This window comes from Pongo pygmaeus, chromosome Y (genome assembly GCF_028885625.2).
Source record: "Pongo pygmaeus isolate AG05252 chromosome Y, NHGRI_mPonPyg2-v2.0_pri, whole genome shotgun sequence".
Lineage (NCBI taxonomy): Eukaryota > Metazoa > Chordata > Mammalia > Primates > Hominidae > Pongo > Pongo pygmaeus.
Window position 1 is genome coordinate 8,649,124 of NC_072397.2, and position 21,212 is coordinate 8,670,335.

Here is a 21,212-nt window from a genome sequence, read left to right on the forward strand (position 1 = left end):
GCACCACCATTCCCAGCTAATTTTGTATTTTTTGTAGAGACGGAGTTTCTCCATCTTGGTTATGCTGGCCTCAAACTACTGACCACAGGTAATTTGCCTGCTTTGGCCTCCCACAGTGCTGGGATAACAGGCCTCCCAAAGTTCTGGGATAACAGGCATGAGCCACCGGGCCCAGCCTTGTTTTGACCTTTTAAGTTGTTTTGATCATTAGGTATATCTCATTAGGGTTGTACAGTCCAATGATGATGTGTTAATGTAATATGGATTTTTTTATGTCTGGGTGATTAACAACTGCATGAAAAATTAGGTTCATTCGTGGCCAGGCATGGTGGCTCATCCCTGTATTTCCTGCACTTTTGGAGGCTGAGGTGGGTGGATCACCTGAGGTCAGGAGTTTGAGACCAGCCTGGCTAACATGGTGAAACCCCATCTCTACTAAAAATATAAAAAATTAGCCTGGCGTAGTGTCTGGTGCCTGTAATCCCAGCTACTCAGGAGGCTGATGAAAAGGAATTGCTTGTACCTAGAAGACAGAGATTGCATTGAGCCACGGGTGCCCTTGCTCTCTAGCCTAGGTGACAGAGCGAGACTCCATGTAAAAAAAAAAAAAGATTCATTAGTTTCATTTATTTTCAGTTTTAAGGATTGCTTTTTAAAAGAACTAAATATATTTTTAATTTCAAGATACCTATACAATTACATTCAGTTATAGTAAATGATACATAGAGATTGCCTGTACCTTCCATCCTAATTCCCCAATGGAAACATTTTGCATAACTGTTGTACAGTGTCACAACCAGAAAACGGACACTGATACAATCTTATTCATATCCCATCAGTTTTGCTGGTAGTAATTTTTATGTGTTTCTGTGTCTTTCAAGAAACAGAGAAGTTGTACTACAAGAGTCCCTCATGTTGCCCTTTGATAACAAACCTCCAACACCCTCCTGTGTTTTAAGCCACTATTTTGCATAATTGGTTACATGGCATGGAAGACTAATACATACCCAGAGTACACACGGCATAATGAGTTACAGAATTTGCAAGTCGGTTTTGGGAGTCATGGGAAACAGTGCTAGAGAGGTAACCAAGGGCCAGAGGATGCATGATTATAGCAGCTGTGCTTGTGTCTTAACATCACCAACATAACCACAACTAATATAAAAAATCACACACAGCCTCTAAATTTTAGAGTGCTATCTGTGCTGATGGAGCTTGTTTTACTGTTTGTATGACAATAAATTGATGTATGCTTAGAGCAATACTCAACTAATAATATGTAAGAATTGGCGTGTCCATATCCTAACTGCCCTGCCCTGTGTAGGAATTCTGAGGTGTTTGTTGGACATGAGTTTCTACAGTTCTTCAATGGAATCAGGCACTGACTCCCACATTGGGCACTCACTTCATAAAGTTTCCTGTACTGGTTGACTTCTCTTCTCCTACTTCATCCATTACTCTGTTCCGTAGGCCGAATTGTGTCTTTTAAAATCTGTGCTCACCCAGAACATCAGAATGAGACCTTATTCGGGAATAGAGTCTTTGCAGATGTAAATTGGTTAACATGAGGTCCTAACAGATTGAGGAGGGTCCAGTCTCAATGGTCAGTGTCTTTCTAAGGGACAGAAGAGGACACACAGACACAGAGTAGAAGGCCACATGCAGACAGAGGCAAAGACCAGAGTGATGTGACCACAAACCCAGGGATGCCTAGTGTCAACAGGATCTCAAAATGAAATTATCTTGGATTTAAGGTGGGCCCTAAATCCAAAGACAGGTGGTGTATTTATAAGAAGAGGAGAGAGCTGTAGGATTTCTTCTCAACTAATAAATTGTTCCAGAATTCTTGTCTTAGGATGTGCTTCTGTGAGGATGAGAAATTACATAAAGAGTTCTGTTTTTGCTCTCCACACTATGAAGTTTCAGTCTGTGTTTTCAATCCACCTTTTTTTTATCCTAGAACTTGCCCATTGTGTAGCACATTGGGGGAAGTCAGTGGCAAGATAATGTTCTTCATTGTCTCTACACAAAAGTCCTCTGGGAAATAAAACTGAGAAATCCCCCTAACCACTTCTGTAGCATTGAATCCTGAGTCATTAAGTGGCACAGGAAGGACATCTTTATTCTTACTTCATCCTAATTTTATTAAGCCATATTTCTTTCAATATGCTTTCAGTAATGATGTGTTACCTAGAAATTTAGGTCATTTATCCTCCATCAGTTTCTAAGTTACAACAGGACATGGGAACACTAGTCTTTGCATTTAGGATGGTAGAAAATGTTGTGTGATCACAGATGATTGGATTAAAAATGTGATGATACATACATACTGTAATTCACACACACTGTGAAATAGTACTTTGCCATTTAACAAAAGAAATACCCAGCATTTTGGGTGGCTGAGGCAGGCAGATCACATGAGGTCCAGAGTTTGACACCAGCCTGGCCAATATGGAGAAACCCGTCTTTACTAAACATACAAATATTAGCTAGGTGTGGTGGTATGCACCTGTAATCCCAGCTACTCAGGAGGCTGAGGCAGGAGAATTGCTTGAACCAAACAGGCAAAGGTTGCAGTGAGCTGAGACTGTGCCACTACACTGCCACCTTGTGACAGAGCAAGACTGTCTCAAAAAAAAAAAAAAAAGAATGAAATCATGTGGCTTGCAGAAATGCGGTGAAACTGCAGATTATTCTTAATGAAATGACCCAGACAAAGAAAGCCAAAAACTGCATGTCCTCACTTACAAGCAGGAGCTAAACAATGTGTACAATGAACTGGACATGGTGGCTCATGCCTGTAAACCCAGCACTTTGGGAGGCCGAGGCAGGCAGATCACGAGGTCAGGAGATTGAAGCCATCCTGGCCAACACGGTGAAACCCCATCTCCACTAAAAATACAAAAATTAGTCAGATGTGGAGGCATGCACCTTTAGTCCAAGCTACCCTGGAGGCTGAGGCAGGAGAATCGCTTGAACCTGGGAGGCAGAGATTGCAGTGAGCCAAGATTGTGCCACTGCACTTTAGCCTGGGCGATGGATTGAGACTCCATCTCAAAAAAAAAAAAAAAAAAAATTGCACACATACACATAGAGACTGCAGTAATGCAATAAATAGACATGAAAGACTTCAAAAGGTGAGAGGGATGATAAGGAGGGTGGGGAGGATGGGACATGGGTGAGGGATGAAATCCCTACTAGGTGGGAGGTACACTACTGTTTGGGTAATGGGTACATGAAAATCTCAGATATCACCACTATGTGATATAGCCATGTAACAAAACAGGACTTGCACTCCTAAATACATCACTTAGAGTGCAATAATAATAGACATTGGAGACTTGGAATGGTGGGATGAGATGGAGATGATGGTTGAAATATGGCCCTATTGGATACAATGTACACCATTTAGGTTATGGGTACACTAAAACATAGACCTTTCTCTCTGTGCCTTCTCATGGTCATACATGTGTGTTTGTATCCTAATCACCTTGTCTTATAAGGATAACAGTCACATTGGATTATGGTTTACCCATATGACTTCATTTTGCCTTAATCATCTCTTTAAAGACCCCATCTCCAAATATAGTCACATTCTGAAGTCCTGGGTATTACGAGACTTCAATGTATGAATTTGGTGTAAGACACGATTCAGTCCAGCACACAATTTGGGGTTCATCTCCTGATGTGTTAGTGGGCTTTGGTAGATACCAGACACTTCACTGTGGAGGGTCAAGTCACCATGAGTCCAGACCACCAAACCAGAGCTGTGTCCTGTCAGATGCACTGATGCCCAAGGTCAGAATGATTCAGCAACTATCCGTTTGAAGTTGGAAGTTGCATCTCTGAGTTTGGACATGATCAGGGCCAGATTTCATACAAAAGCTGCATGAGAAAGTAGCCCAGACCCCATGTGATTTTCCCAACGAATGAATAAATTCCTATCTCCCCAATCAGCAAAGGCTGTTTGGGGTAGCAGTACTCTGGAACCAACTGGAGAAGGATGAAGAAACCCAAGTTCATTTTTTAGACGGATGGTTTTTGTGCAAAGTATGAATGTACAATGGCTGCACTATATCCTTACCCAAGAATGGCCTTTAAAAACAACAGAGAAAAACAAAAAGATTCTCCAAATTGGCAAGTTTTTAAGTGGATCAACTGGTCATCCATTTGGTGCAGAGAGAAGTACTGAAGTTGGAATATATATGGAATTGTAGGTAGTTGAGAATAACCTGGCTGACTCATGAGAAGTTTGGAAGGAAAAAGATTGAAAGTTTTATTGGAAACTTTATTCATGCTTCAAAGACTCCTGGATATCTAGAGTAGAGACATGTATGAACATGTGGGAATAACACAACATATACGGATCTTTCTATCATGCATTAATGTCCACTAATGAGTAACTATCAGGGGACAGTATTCCTGCATGTGAATGCATACTGGAGTCTTCTGAACTTAAACCTCAGATTTTATGGCTCTAGAATAAAAAAAAAAATCCAAGTAGGCTTCCAGACTTTCTTCTGTTAGCGTTTTCTTCTTCCTAGTCATCCTTGATTCCTCACCTATCTTTCTATCTGAAACACACACACACACGCCCTATAGACATTAACTTATATGCCCCAACTCTTTACCCCTGAAGCATTAGACTACCATCTTTTCATCAACATTGTGTTCTGTCACAGGATGACTCTAAGATGAAGGGATGATGGAGAATCTTGAGAGACCATGGTGCAGGTGACCAAGGGTAGCTACAGATGCAGAGACTAAGTGAAAAGGAGGCAATGGCAAGACGCTGGGGCATTAGCAATGCTGTAGTTCATGGTATTTGTCAATAAGTCCTGGCAACTAATTTACTGTCCTGACCAGATGGTCCTAGCATTATTTTTGGTGTGGTTCAGCCATTTATTTATCTTAATTCCTCTCCTTTTTCATGGCAATTTTTTGAGCTATCAGTATTTCTTTCACTGGAGATTATTTTGTCCCTGAGGGGATTTTGACAATATCAAAAGACATTTTTGTCTGTCACAGCTGGTTGGGTGTGAAGAAAAGGTGTTGGATAAATATCCTACACTGCATAGGACAGCCTCGTACAATAAATAATTGTGTAGCTTAATATCAATAGTATTGAAGTTCAGAAACCTTGTTATTCATTATTTCATTCATTCCTTTCAGCTTCAGTAAGCTAGAGTCGGTTTTGACTGATTGCCTCAATGAACATAATGGATGAAAGTAATTTACATTGAAGCTCATTTGCATTTAAGGGTGCCATTTAACCCTGAATGTAAAAATGTCTCTCTCAAGTGTTTTCCTAAGTTTAAGAAAGGATCCCTAAGCTATGAGTTGCTTCTCCAGCTGTCCATAATAACACAACATAACCTGTGACTCACCTAATTTCCTCATTGTACAACTGTCCTACCTTGGAGGATGCATTGGGAGCTTTAACTATCCTTAATTTGCAGAGCCCTGATCCATGGACCAGTGAAAATTCTTGCAGAGCAGATCCCCATATACAGCATCAATGTTGATTAACTGACGATTTATAATCAGCAGAGAATCCAGCACTGAGAAAAACACATAATCAATTCATACAACTAATTACTTGGTCATTGGTGAGATAGATTCATGGTCCAGTGAATGAGAAGCATGTATTGACATGCATTGTAATTGTTGTTTGTTCTCTTTTTTGGTCAATGGGAGTCATTTGTGTTTCAATATATATTGCTGTTCTGATATTGAAAGACACTATGCCCAAGTGATTGAACAGAAGGCCTGGTTGACTGTCCTTGTCCAGGTATGTGCTACCAGGAAGTCCAAGAAGTTAATGTCTTATGAGCCCTACTTTAATTAACAAGAGAAGAAGCAGGTGAATAATTTTTTCCTGCTTTCTTACATGCCAAATGTGCAGTGCCGAGGCATGTTGTGTGCATCTCAGTGGTGGATTCCTGCAGGTTGGCCAACTAGCAGCACCCTACTAGAGTCTATCAGTTCATAGACTCTCCCAAATTTTTGCCTCACTCTTCTTTCTACTTATTCCTATCTCTCAGTTTGAACCTGTAATAATGGATTTATATATGTACGTCTACCGCCTTAGCTGCTGCTGTCTGGGGAGCAGCAGAGGTATATATTTATAATCTGTATCTGGGTACACTCAGTAAATGCTCACCATTTTCCTCAAACCAGAAACAAAGAGCCGTAATTGACATTTCTCTTTCTCTCTCACGTCTCAAAGCACCTGATTTAACCTCCAACTTCTGTTGGCTTTGTCTTGATCTCTCTTGAGTTCATTCCATTCTGTATGTTTACACAACCATTAAGTTATGTCCATGCAAACATTACAGTGCCATAATTGCTACTGTAGAATCCCAGGGATAAAACACAATTCTATACTCAGTTGTCATTAGAACACATCCCTCAGATTGAGAGACACCATCTTCTCATATCTAGAGTGACTAGTCATCTTCAGTTGCCCAGGTCTAAGGTGTTCTGAGGATGTGGGCAGTCTAAAATTAGAGAGTCCCAGGAAAACCAAGATAAGTAAGTCACTGTTTTGTTGGGAAGCCTGCAATGTCTTCTGTGAATGTGAGAGTGAGGGTCAAATTCCTTAGTCTTGCCACCCAGACTTTCAGCTTACTTTCTGACTTCCTTTACTTAATCATTTTGCTTCAATAATTAAAATCCTTGTGTTTTCTCCAACAAGTCATACTTAACTAACTGGGACTTCACTAGTTTGAATGCCTTTTCCCACATTTTCATCAATAAAATGGAGAAGTTTAGTGGCTCCTATCACAGCTGTTGCACAAATGTATTTTACCCTTTATCCATTTTAGACTAATATTTGACCTGTGTGTCTTCTACTGCTTTTAGATGGTGTGTTTCTTGAAAGGAGGAACTTATCTTTTTCAACTACTATGGTTTGATTGTTTTTGTGTCCTCCAAAATTCATACTGAAAGTTAATCCACAATACAATAATATTAAGAGGCAGGGCGTTTAAGCAATAAGGTCATGAAGGCTCTGCCCTTGCAAATGAGATTAGTGCCCTTATAAGTGGGCTTATGGGAGTCTTCTTGGCCCTTTTGGCCCTTCTATTTAATAACACAGTGTTCCTCTCTTCCTTGATGTGAGAATGCAGCAAGAAGGCACCATCTTGGAAGCAGAGGGTGAGATCTCATCAAACACTGAATCTGCTTGCAACTTGAGCTTGGATTTCCCAGCCCCTATAACTCTGAGAAATAAATTGTTATTATTTATATATAAGGTATTTTGTCTAAGATATTTATTATAGCAGCTGAGACAGACTGACACCACAACTTTGAATATTTTATGTTATTATGCATGGTATATTGTGAAGTATGTATCATGATGATCTATATATATGTTATAGTATATGATAATATAGTGAGTTTACATTCTGTCTCCTGTACAAGAATTTATATAACTCATGTTCATAGAGTCTTTGGCTCATAAACTCTCAATGAGTTTTATAATTTGATGAAATAATGCCACCAGCACTCAGAAAGTGGCCCAACCATTTCTACGCATTTTCTGAAGAAGAAACATGAATAATTGATGGAATGAGAGAAAGAATGTTTTCTTTTTTCAGAAATTCTCAAACCTATTAGTACATTCTGAGAAATCAAATTTAAATCTAATTCATAAAATAAAGAATAATGTGATTGTTCCCATACTTGTGATTCCCTACTTCATTCCCCTCTTGGTAAGTCCAAATTATCTAGGGTAGGCTCTTGGCAACTTGAGACCTGTTGTCTCTGTACTAGGCACATCTTTTCACACATACTGAGATTTATTTGCTTGAAGCTATATTTGGGGGATTGGAGCCTGAATTATATTTTGCAAAACAGTGCTGGTGACAACTTATTTCCTGAGAACTGTCATAGGATGGCCTAAATGTATGCTTTCTATGAATAATCAAGGAAAATGTAACTGAATATTTACACACATCTCTGCCCAATGATGATGGCAAACTGCATTAAATAATCATTTTGTCATGTAAATGTTATCACCTTCCCAATATCAACAGCTTATTATATATCATGCTGAGTTAACCTGGGAATCAAAAATTGTGAGATTTGGGTCAATCCAAGAGATTGTGACCCTCTCCAGTCGTCCAACAGGGGCTGCTGGTTGTCAAATCCAGCTCCTGAAGCATGGAAAAATACACGCCTTCCTTCTTTTCACATTACCCACCTGGAACTTGTAAGAAGGCAAACTCCCTGGGGACTGTTGTGGGGTGGGGGGAGGGGGGAGGGATAGCATTGGGAGATATACATAATGCTAGATGACGAGTTAGTGGGTGCAGCACACCAGCATGGCACATGTATACATATGTAACTAACCTGCACATTGAGCACATGTACCCTAAAACCTAAAGTATAACAATAATAAATAAAATTAAAAAAAAAAAAAGAAGGCAAACTCCCTATGCCTTTTTCTGGCAGCCTGTGGAACCTGTAACTGTGGCATGATATGGTTTGACTCTGTGTCCCCACCCAAATCTCATTTCGAATTGCAATCCCCAATGGTCAAGAAGGGGCGTTGTGGGAGGTGATTCGATCATGGGGGTGGATTTTCCTCTGGCTTTTCTCATGATAGTGAGTGAGTTCTCATGAGATCTGATTGTGTAAAAGTGTGTAGCACCTCCCCTATTTCTTCTTCCTCCTGCTCCAGCCATGTAAGTTGTGCATATCTCCTCTTTTCTTTCCACCATGATTGTAAGTTTCCCAGGACCTTTCCAGCCGTGTTTCCTGTACAGTCTGTGGAACCCTAAGCCAATTAAACCTCTTTCCTTCATAAATTACCTAGTCTCAGGTCTTTCTTTTCTTTTTTCTTTCTTTTTATTTATTTTTATTATATATATGTATATAAAATATATATACATATTATATATGTATATAATATATGTATATAACATATATATGTTGTTATATGTTATATATAATATATATACGTATATAATATATATACATATATATACATATATATATGTGTATATATATATTTTTTTTAACAGAGTCTTGCTCTGTCACCAGGCTGGAGTGCAGTGGTGCGATCTCGGCTTACTACAATCTCCACCTCCTGATTTAAGCGACTCTCCTGCCTCAGCCTCCAGAGTAGCTGAGACTACAGTCATGTGCCACCACTCCCAGCTAATTTTTGTATTTTTAATAGAAACAAGGTTTCACCATATTGGCCAGGATGGTCTCAATCTCGTGACCTCATAATCTGCCCTCTTTGGCCTCTGAAAGTGCTGGGATTATAGGCATGAGCCACCATGCCCAGTCTGGGTATTTCTTTATAACAATGCAAGAACAGACTAATACATGATGGAAGGACACATATTTTCAGACCCCAGGAAAAGGACTTGGAAAAAACCTGTGGCAATCACAGATGTTTCTTGCAAGAATGATTTAGACATTATGTCACAGAGAGAGGGGCAAAAAGTGAGTTTTGTTCATTCAACTGGACTCCTGTGACTTCGTTAATTGTATGTATTATATGGATATAATGATTCACTTTTTTTTTTTTTTCCAGTGAAGCAATGAGAAGACACATTTACTCCATTCATCACTCTTTCTAGTTTCCATTAGGTCTTTCTTTCACGGAATAATTTGTCTTAAATTTCTACGTGCCATTATCCACACCATTCACTCTATTATTGACAGCCATGGAGATCAATTGGCACAAATGACATCTATCAGGGGTTTGTCATCCATATTTGGCTGTTTTTCTGCCTCACTTACTCTTTAAGGCAACTTTCAGTAGATTAATGAATCCAAACCCTCATTTCAGTTATTTTTATTATGGCTGGCTACTGCTGGCTCCCATTAAAAATGAGAGTGTGCCATTCATTTAAGGATTGAATATTCCTGTTAAGCATTAATTCACATTGGTTTCTCTATTACTGCATCACCAACTCATGGGATTTCTTTTATTTGTAGAAGTACTGTCTATTGGAATTCAGCCTCCATCTAGTGAACACTGTATCATAGGAACTTTTCCTTGAAACAGTAACTACTCATGCAGCTTTCTCTAGTTGGTTCAGCTGCATACATTGTGATTATCAGACTGGACTCAAGGCAAAACTAACAATTTTAATGAATTTCCACTAGAAGAAGTAATTTTTGCTTGCATTGGTACCATCAGCAGCCAGTTATTACCGATAGAATTTCCATAGTCAACCACTGACATAGGTTCTTCCTGGAATTTTTGGTGGTTTTTGCTCCTTTTACTTAATGAGCAATTTCTGAACAAATGTCGTATCATTTGGAAAGTATATATTGAGGGCTATAAATGATATTCGCATCAAATATATATCAATTTTCTAGCTATGTAATCAATGATCACAGATGCAGCTGCTTAAAACATTCATTTATTAATAAATACTCATTTATTAGCTTACAGTTTTGCAGGTCAGAACACCAGCAAGGTGTGGATAGGTTCTCTGCTCATGGTATCACAAAGCTGAAATCAAGGTTTTAACTCAGTTGAATTTTTACCCAGAAGCTTTGGGGAAATACACACCTCCACACTAAGTCTAACTATTGAAAAAATCTCTGTTCCTTGCAGTTGCAGGACTGGGGTCCCTGTGTTTTTGCTGGCTCACTGACCACATTCTTTATTAGATAGTCTCCTCAATCTCTAAGCCAACAACACATTATATCCTGGTCTTACTTCACATCTTCAAGTTTCTATTTTGCCATTGGCCAGAGAAAACTGATTTCAAAGACTCATGGCTCAACTGCATAGTGTCTCTAGGTTAATGAATTTGGGTGTCTAATTACATCTGCAAAATCTCTTCACTGCAGCACCTACATTAGTGTTTGATTGGAGAATCTGTGTGCATGACAGCAGGTAGGAATCTCAGGAACTGTTTTTCAATCCTTCTTACCACACCTGGCATTATTTTATTGGGACTTGCCAGCTCGAATTGCCCAAGAACCTAATGACTTACTTATTCAAGAGTTTGTTTCTGTTGTTTCAAAAATATTAATTGAAAGCAAAATTGGAGAAAATCTGCCACCGCCTGCAGCTAATGTTGCTGACGTTCCCACTGAAGAAAAAGTTGCAACTGAATTGAGTGTAGGAAAAAATATTAATATTCTTCTGGAAAAACAAACACTCAGGAGCCACTGAAAAACCTGATACTCTGGGATGAACACGGAAGAGTTTATATTTCAAATAAATAAAGCAATACTGGGTTTCTATTATATTTAAGCCCAAAGCTTCAGACAGGCTCCTAACGAAGGATGGCTGTGCGGTCATATCTGCAGGATGTTACTGGGATATAGCTGGAAGATGCAGCTGATACTCAGATTCGCATTGGTCCACACTATTCACAGTCAGCACTCAGGGTCCTTCTTGGGAGACTTTGTAGAGTTTAGGTAATGGGTATGTGTGCATCACTGAAAGAATTTATTCTTGCTACTATAATGTGTGGTTCTTTTTTTTTTTTTTTTTTTTTTTAGGCGCTGCCGGAGCTAACATCTGGGGCCTTACTGGAAGCCTCATAAATCGTCGTGGCATCTTGTACAACATTGCTTCTAACCAAGGAACCCATCTTAGATAATGAGTTATCGCAGATGAGAATCACTGATCTTATCATGTGATACCAAAGACTCAGAAGCAGATGGCCTTATAGAATAGCAGAATGATCTAGTATACTTAACTTGTGCCTCCAGGTAAATAAGTGCTTTCAATATAAAGTGCTGCTGTAAGATTAAGAATATTCTTTTGAGGCCAGGCGCGGTGGCTCACGCCTGTAATCCCAGCACTTTGGAAGGGTGAGGCGGACGGATCACGAGGTCAGGAGATGGAGACCATCCTGGCTAATACGGTGAAACTCCGTCTCTACTAAACAAAATACAAAAAATTAGCCAGGCATGGTGGCGGGCACCTGTAATCCCAGCTATGCGGGAGGCTGAGGCAGGATAATGGCGTGAACCCGGGAGGCAGAGCTTGCACTGAGCCGAGATCGTGCCATTGCACTACAGCATGGCGACAGAGCCAGAGTCCGTCTCAAAAAAAAAAAAAAAAAAAAAGAATATTCTTTGAACCAGCTCAATATATGATGCAGTTTTTTTCTTTAGCCAGAATGTATGAGTCAGGGAACTAAGTAATAGAATTGAAGATGAAGTATCTTACAGATACCTCCTTCTACAATTTTTGCTTTATGTCCCCCATTATACAGAAAACTTAACACTCGATAAAGGAATTCCAGCACCAAGAGATTAACAGTCCTGCTGAATTTGGAGCTTAGGCTAGCAGCTGGTCATTACAACTCATGAGGTCATTGGGTAGACAGGCATACAACAATATTTTGCTTTTAGCCAGTATGCCCAACACATGAATTCATTCATGACAAATGGCCCCACCTATCTCTTTTCCAGCTGCCACTGTGATGATCAGCTTTGCATGTGCTCTGGCTGAAATGTGGGGTTCTTGGAAGCTCATTCCATATGATGCTTAACCACTCCTGGTCTATTTATGAAACTCAGGAGAGAACAAAAGTCTTAAATAAAAAAATAATAAAAACATGCCCCAGGTGATAGCTCTGTGCCCCTCTCCACATCAATTGGTTCAATTTTACAAAACAATTCTGTGACCACAAGGAATTGTTTATAGAGGGAACATAGGTATCTTTTTCCATTAATAAATATTTAATTAATATATTTTAAAGAATTATTATAAAGCTATAATTTATTTTCATTTTATTTATAGTAATTCTATTTATAAATGATGCCAATCTTTTAAAAATAACTAATGGCCAGCTGATGTCCTTTGTCTTCTTTCACCTATTCTAAGACAGTTATTTTGTACCTGATATCATTTGGAACTAAAACCTTGCTTAGCGAGGCTTATTTTTATGCTATTAGAAAAAAACAGATTTAAATGCATAAAAGGGCTCCATACCATAAGTTATGGCTTATTGTAATACATAGCTACCATTTCAAACACACTAATTGTACACCAGCAGCTTGCCCCATGCACAGTATCCTGAGTTATTAACGCAATTCCAGTCAGTAACAGAAATAAAATTATTCTCATTTTACAAAGGAAGAAATAGCACTCCAGATAGATTTGAGCCCCTAAACCAGACACTGACTAGAATGGCACTGAAATAGTAACAAAAGAAGAGAAATTACCATTCTTCAATGGTTATGTCAGTTCTGCTTCAGGGTTTCTTAACCTTGACATGATTGTTGGTATTTTGATCTAGACCAAGCTTGTCCAACCCAATTTATTTTGTGGTTGTTCTGTTCTGTTTTAGGCTTTTAGCACCCTGAAGCCATGGTTTTTAGTTTCTGTCTCTAGTGATAAGTGGAAAAGAGAGATGAGGAAGCGGCTTTACTGGCCCAACAAGAAACAGAAACTACAAACCCATTACTATATTACCTCCCTTGGATACCCCTGGACTCTAGACTCCAGGCAATTCTCTCCTCTGGGGGCTCTGAAGTGCCCCACAGGCTGGGAGTACATGGTAGGAGGTTGAGCAGTGTCCTTGATCTAATACCTGTAGATGTCATTTCCAATTCTTCAACTGTAACAACCAGATATTTCTTCAGATATTGCAAAATGTCCCTCAGTGGGTAGAATTATCCATTTTTAGAGCCACCGCTCTGTATAAAAACCACAAAACTTGGAATTCATCCAAAATATGTCATTTGCAACATCCATTGCCCTCACTCCAGAATAATGTACACTAAAAATACTACATCAATATGGCACCAAGTCAAAGAATATCAGTCCTTCAGGATATTCAAACAAAGATTAGTCTCCAGAAAAATACCTCTTCTGATGACACTCATAGCCCTCCTTAGAACTGAAAGAAATCTAAAATATTATCATTTCCTCCAGCACTGACAGAGCTCAGATTTTGAAAATAAATTCTCTTGTTTCTTAAAGGGCCCTTTTTCCTGGCTCCTAAAGTTCTACAGGAGGATGGTCTTAGTACCACAAATCCAAGAAATCCTAAAATATTGTTGTAGAAGCCCTCTTATTATAATTCTGGTAAGAAACCACTTTCTCTCATTCAAAAACTACTAGAAATATACAATACCAGTATTCACTTTAGTGTTTGAAAACTCATGCTAGAAGACAAAATTTTAAAGAAAGATACTTAGATTAAATGATGCTTGGGTTCCATGTCAATCTGGTGTTTTCTGCAGAGTACACTGTCTTGGAATGAGGGGGTAGGTATTGCAAAGGGAATTAGATTAAATATTTTAAAAACATGAAAAAGTGATTAATGTGTCTTTCATACCAAAGGTATAATTTACCAGTCAGGCAGTGTTCTTTATGGTACTGACAAGTTTTTATGGTTTACTTTAGCATGCATTGTTTCCTCTCCTCAACTCAATGAAAAGCTTGTTGAGGGTAGAAAGCCCACAGGTTAAACTTACGTTACTCCCTATTAGTCAAGGTTCCCCAAAGAAACAGAACCAAAATGATGGAAGAATAGATAGAGATAGATAGATAGATAGATAGATAGATAGATAGATAGATAGACAGATAGATAGATAAACAGACAGACAGATGGATGGTGGGTGGATGGACAATAGATAGAAGATATAGATAGATAGATAGATAGATACATGATAGACAGATGGAATAGCTCACAGATTATAGATACAATAGCTAGCTCGATGATATATAAATGGATAGATAGATGATAGATAAAATAACCAGTTAGCTAGATGATAGGCAGATAGACAATAGATAGATTGAATATTTAGCTAGATGGTATATGGGGTGGGGGTGGGGAGAGAGAGAGAGAGAGAAAAGGAGAATGGAAATTTATTATGGGAATTAGCTGAGATGTCCCATGACCTGCCACCTGCAAGCTGGAGACCTAGGGAACTGGTGGCATACTTCAGTCCATGTTTAAAGGCCTGAGAACCAGGCATGGCTGCTTGTGTAAAGCACTGGAATCTGAGAACCTGACAACCAAGAGCTCTGAGTCCAAGGGCAAGAGAAGATGGATGTCCCAGTTCAGAAGAGAGTGAATTTTTCTTTGTTCCACTTTTTTGTTTCCATTTGAGCCCCAATGGATTGAATTATGCCCAACTACATAGGTGAAGGTATCTTCTTTCTTCACTCTATAGGTTCAGCTTCTAGTCTCTCCTGGAAATTTCTCACAGAAACACCTTGAAATAGTGTTTACCAGCTATCTGGGAATCTCTGATCCCAGTCAAGTTGACATAAAATTATCCATCACATCCACACTGGATAGGACACACATGGAGGAAATGTTTGTCTGTGTTTACTAATAGACTATGACAACATTGTTGGAACATACTGCAATGACAGTTACTCTTGATATCCCTGCATCTTCAAGAGTTTTGTGGTATCTCTTAGGGATATCTTCAATTCTGTCTTCCTTGAGCAGACGTTTATCTTTACTCATTATCATATAAGATAAGGAAAATTCTCTTTCTTGTTGAAGGTAGCCACACAGTTAAGATGCTGCAGGTTTTTACAAAAAAGCCATTTGTAATGGAAATATTTTAATTGTGGCAATTAATATGCAGAAATCACTGTAATTAGTAATCCATTATTGTGAAACTCTGTGGGCCAGACGGAGGTCTCAAATGGAACCAGAGCAGTGATTTCTTCTGAATGTAATATTATCATGGCACCTACATGTTTCTTTATATATTAACATTCCATCAGGATTGCAAATATCCTGCTACCCATGATGTACTATCATAAACAAATTTGCAGGAGGTTATGTTAATCTTATTTTAGTTCTTGAAATATTTTTTGCCAAGTGGAATGATGGAGGGTATCATATTTTACCACTGTCCTCTATGTTTAGATTTTTCATGAGCAATGCAAAGACAGGAAATTATTATGTCATGCAGATATTGACCTTAACTCATTTAAGCATCCAACAACAAAATATATTTGAGTTGTAGTGGTAAATTTTACCACTATGAGAGGACAAGAATTAATGGGAAATCTATGAAAAAATGGCTAATAACAAACATAGGCAACAGATGATATTTCTTTTCATTTTTGTCCACCCTTTCCTTCCTTCTTTTATTCCCACCACTCCCTCTCGTTCCTCCCTCCCTCCCCCTTTTCCTCCCTCCTTCCCTCTCTTTCTCCCTCCCTCCCTCCTTCCTTCCTTCCATCCCTCTTTCCTTCTCATTCCTACTCCTCCTTCCCCATTTCATTTTTCTGACATCCACTATGTGCTTGACATATGCTCAGCACCAGAGGAAAATAAACAAAATAAGCAAAACAACTTTTTAGGAAGGAGGGGATTAAAAAAAAAAAAAACCAAACAGCTTGCTTGTTGACTCTCTTCCTCATAGTTTTTTGCCTATTATCATATACAACCTGTCAAAAGATTATAGTTCCCCTTAACTGTGCTAAATATAACTATGTGAACGTTATAAAATGTTAAGCTTTTTCTTTGAAATATTCCTTCAGGTCTAACATACCAGTGAAATGACTGACACCAGCAGGTCTGAAAGATCCTACAAGGAGTTGCCTCACCCTAGCATGCAGGGTTCATGTGCTGATGGTCTAATCTCCCTTATTCTGACCAATTAACAACTCAAATTCTCAATTCCTTTACCCTCCATGATCCTCTTAAAAATCCCAACTCAGTCCAGGTGTGGTGGCCCACATCTATACCCCAGCACTTTGGGAGGCTGAGGTGGGTGGATCACCTGAGGTCAGGAGTTTGAAACCATCCTGGCCTACTTGGGGAAACCCCATCTCTACTAAAAATACAAAAAAAAAAAAAATGCTGGGCGTGGTGCTGGGTTCTGGCAATCCCAGCTACTTGGGAGGCTAAGGCAGAAGAATCACTTGAAACCAGTAGGTGGAGTTTGCAATGAGCCGAGATTACACCACTGCACTCCAGCCTGGGCAGCAGAACAAGACTCCATCCTCCCAAAAAACAATCCCAACCCAGAGGTCCTCCTTGCTTGGCTTCCCTGCAACTATTAAGCTCTTCCTCTGCTGCAAACCATGCTGTCTCAGTATATTGGTCTGTTACTGTGCAGTGGGCATGCAAACCTGGTGGTCTTGCAACTTATACATCATCTCAATTTCTGCCTTTACTTCTCATGGCTTCTTTCTGTGTGGCATGATGAATTGGGTGGATGACAGCTGACATTTATGAAGATGGAGAGGATAGAAGTAAAGAAAATACAAGCTTACATATATGTGTCCAAATTTCATTTTAATAACAATAATAATTATATTAGATTAGGGCCTACCCTAATGATCTCATCTTACCCTAACATATATCTTTAGTGATACTAATTTCAAACACCATCAAATTGGCAATTAGGTTAGATGAGGTTGTGACCATAGGGTCCTCAAGATGGGAGTAGTGTCCTTTTCTGAAAAGGAAAAGAAACCATGACTAACCTAATGAATTATATCTCTAATGACACTAATTTCAAATAAGGCTACATTCTGAGATACTAGGGGTTTGCCATAGACTATACCCACTCAAATTTCATATATTAAATCTACAGTCATCATTGTGTTGGCTTTTAGGAGGTAATTAGGGTTAGATGAGATCGTAAGAATAGAGTCCTCAGAGTGTCAGTAGTGTACACCACTTGACCCAGCAATCCTATTTTTTGGAAATGTACACAAAGGAAGATATACTGTTAGACCAAAAAGACACTTGCACTCACATGTTAATCACAGCACTACTCACAATAGCAAAGACATGGAATCAATTAAGGTATTCGTCAAAAGTAGACTGGATAAAGAAAGTGTGATACATGTACACCATGGAATACTCTGCAGCTATAAAAAGAATAAAACCATGTGCTTTGCAAGCAACATGGATGCTTTTGTAAGCCATTGCTCTAAGCAAATTAACACAGAAACAGGAAGGCAAGTACAACCTTTTCTCTCTGATAAGTGGAAGTTGAGCATTGTGTACTCATGGACACAGAGAAGAAAATAGACACTGGGGACTACTGAGGAGAAGCGAATTAGAGGCGCAAGAGTTGAAAAACTACCTATTGGGTGTTATGCTCACTACCTTACTGCAATATGTCCTGTAACAAACCTGCCCATGTACATCCTGTATCTAAAATAAAAGTTGAATTAAAAAAAAAAAAAAGAGGAAGAGAAACCAGAGCTCTCCAATCTCTACCATCTGAGAAGGCACCATCTATAAACCAGAAAGCAAGTCCTCATCAAGAACCAGATCTGTCATGCTATGACATTGAATTTCCAGCACTAGAACTGTAAGGAATAAGTGTTTGTTGGCTGGGTGCAGTGGGCCACGCCTATAATCCCAGCATCTTAGGAGGTCAATGAGGGTGAATCATGAGGTCAGGAGATTGAGATCATCCTAGCTAACATGGTGAAACACTGTCTCTAGTAAAAATACAAAAAAAAAAAAAAAAATCAGTCAGGCATGGTGTCGGGTGCCAGTAATCCCAGCTACTTAGGAGGCTGAGGCAGGAGAATGGCCTGAACCCAGAAGGCAGAGCTTGCAGTGAGCCAAGATCATGCCACTGCACTCCAGTCTAGGTGACAGAGCGAGACTTCATCTCAAAATCAATAAATAAATAAAATAAGTGTTGTTGTCTAAGACTCCCAGACCCCCCCAGATCATGGTAATTTATTATAGAAGCCCAAGCTGACTCAGACAGAGATTAGGACCTCAATATATGAATGTTGAGAAACATAATTCAATCCATAACATGGGAAAAGGATCTTTGAATTTCTGACTCCACCCTTGTAACACCCATGTAATTGTTGCAAAAAATTCTGGAGACACTTATTATATTGGTTGGATCATTTTATTTTTGCAATGTCTGGCCACTTACCTGCTGATGAATAAAATGTGAGAGTTAATATTTGGATTTGCAGCATGTGCACAGAAGAATGAGAAAAGCCAGTGGGTTGAGATGGCAAGCAAGGTTTGACTGAAATGTACATCATGGAATTTGACCTGTGAAACATGGAAATACATACAGATGGGAGTGTGAATAATAGTTAGGAAGTGAGTTGAGGAGAAAATAAGTGTAAATCTATTGATGGTTGAATTGTGTTCTTGAAAAAGATATGTTGAACTTCTAACCCCATAGTAATTAAGAATGCCTCTTAGTGACCTTATTTGGAAATCATGTCTTTATAAACGTCATTAAGTTAACACGAACTCATTAGATTGGGCTTTAATCCAGTGTGAAGAGAAGATACCCAGGGAGAAAATCTCACAGAGAAAATTATGTGAACACAGGCACACAGAGAAGGCCATTTCATGGCAGAGACAGAGATTGGAGTAATGCATGTGCAAGCCAAGGAATATCAAGGATCTTTTCTTGAGCCTTGAGAGGAATAATTGTCCTGCTGACACCTCAACTTTGCACTGACCTCTACAACTGTGAGAGAATTGATTTCTATTGTCTCAAGGCATGAAATAGGTGGTACTTTGTTATGAGAAACACAGGAATTTTAAAGATTGCAAAATGCTTTTCCAGATTCTTTGAGACTCACAGCAACTTCCATGAACATGAGGTAGCATCTTAGTTCATTTGTGTTCCTATAAAGGAATACCTGAGGCTGACTAATTCATTTTTAAAAAGAGGCTGATTTAGCTCACATTTCTTCAGCTGCAGAAGAAGCATGGCACCAGCATCTGCATTGGATGAGGGTTTCAGGCTGTATCCATTCACGGTGGAAGAAGAGGAGATATTGTTATGGTATTTGGTACAGAGCCCATTGAGAGGATTTGGTTAACAGATTCATACCTACCTGCTATAGCTTGGACATCTGACCCTCCAAACCTCATGTTGAAATTGTTCCTTAATGTTGGAGGAGGGTTATGGTGCAAGGTGTTTGGGTCACAGGAGTAGGTCCCTCAAAACTGGCTTGATGCTGTCATAATACTGAGTTCTCATTCTATTAGTTCCTGCAAGAGCTGGTTGTTAAAAGGACCTGGCAACTGCCTCCTCTCTTTCTTATTTCCTCTCTCACCATGCGCTGTGCACTGTTGGCTTCCCTCCCCTTCTGCCATGCATGGACACTTCCTGAGACTCTCACCAGAAGCAGACACTGGTGCCATGCTTCTTGTATAGCCTACAGAAGTGGGAGCCAAATAAACTTATTTCCTTTATAAATTACACACCTGTAATCCCAACACTTTGGGAGACTGAAGCAGTCAGATCACAAGGTCAGGCATTTAAGGTCAGCCTGGCCAACATGGTGAAACCCTGTCCCTACTAAAAGTACAAAAATTAGCTAGGTATGGTGGTAGGTGCCTATAGTCCCAGTTACTCAGGAGGCAGAGGAAGGAGAATCACTTGAACCTTGGAAGCAGAGGTAACAGTGAGCCGAAATTTTGCCTCTGCACTCTGGCCTGGGTGACAGAGTGAGACTTCATCTCAACAAAAAAAAGGAAATCTTAGAAGCTGATAAGTTTACATAACACACTCTTGCAAACCAGATGGTTTTGATTGTGTTTTGCCAACAGCTATTTGGAATAAGATAAAATTGAGGTTCTTGCCCAGGGTACTCTTCAAAGGGCTGGATTAACTCAAAGTTACCTCAATTGCATCCCCTGGGGCATGTAAATAGAGACTTCCAATTTTTCCATCAGTTGCAATACAAAGTTATCCTCAAAGGTTGGCATAGATAACTTTTAAGGGTAATTTTGAAGTACTTTTGAGGGCTCATTGACTTTTAAGTACAGACATTACTTTGCAACTAGGATTTAACAGCAAAGAACTTAATGGCAAAAAAAAACCCAGATGAGTTTGAATGGTCTTGGGGTGACTCATGCCTTTCAACTGTTCAGTCTTAGAATCAATGAACAGCTTTTAAAAATCTAAATAGTTTTAAGTGGATGTCTGTGGCAGCTGTAGATTCCACACTTTTGGATAGTTCTTGCTTGCAAGTAGGCATGTGTATAGTAGAGTGAATGCAGGAGATTTCAGGTGGTCTAACCCACCATGTGCCAAAGAAAGGACTTCAACAGCATCTATGTGATAACCTATCAGCCAAGGTATACCCTTTATGATGAGTGTCTGAGACCATGTCAGGTTAGTCTATTCTAACAACATGATTTAAGGTGAATCCATATATTTTTGTTTTCCTGAGACTGTGGGCCATTAGTTTGACCTCTGTGCTAGCAAACTGGCGTATTAATAACCAAGGTAAGGCTTGCAAGTGGTTCATGCCTGTGAGTCTGTCTCCCTAGTAAAAACTG

At 39.3% G+C, this 21,212-nt stretch overlaps 1 protein-coding gene across 1 annotated transcript; it reads right to left on the bottom strand.

Annotated features, from left to right (window-relative positions):
* Positions 1–410: 410 nt before the first annotated feature.
* On the bottom strand, positions 411–3,031 carry LOC129025979 (putative uncharacterized protein CCDC28A-AS1; the record flags this gene model as incomplete). Its single annotated transcript, XM_054473510.1, has 2 exons — positions 411–475; positions 2,932–3,031. Coding segments are annotated over 2 exons (165 nt in total), but the record flags the coding sequence as incomplete, so codon positions are not given.
* Between the last annotated feature and the right edge of the window lie 18,181 nt (positions 3,032–21,212).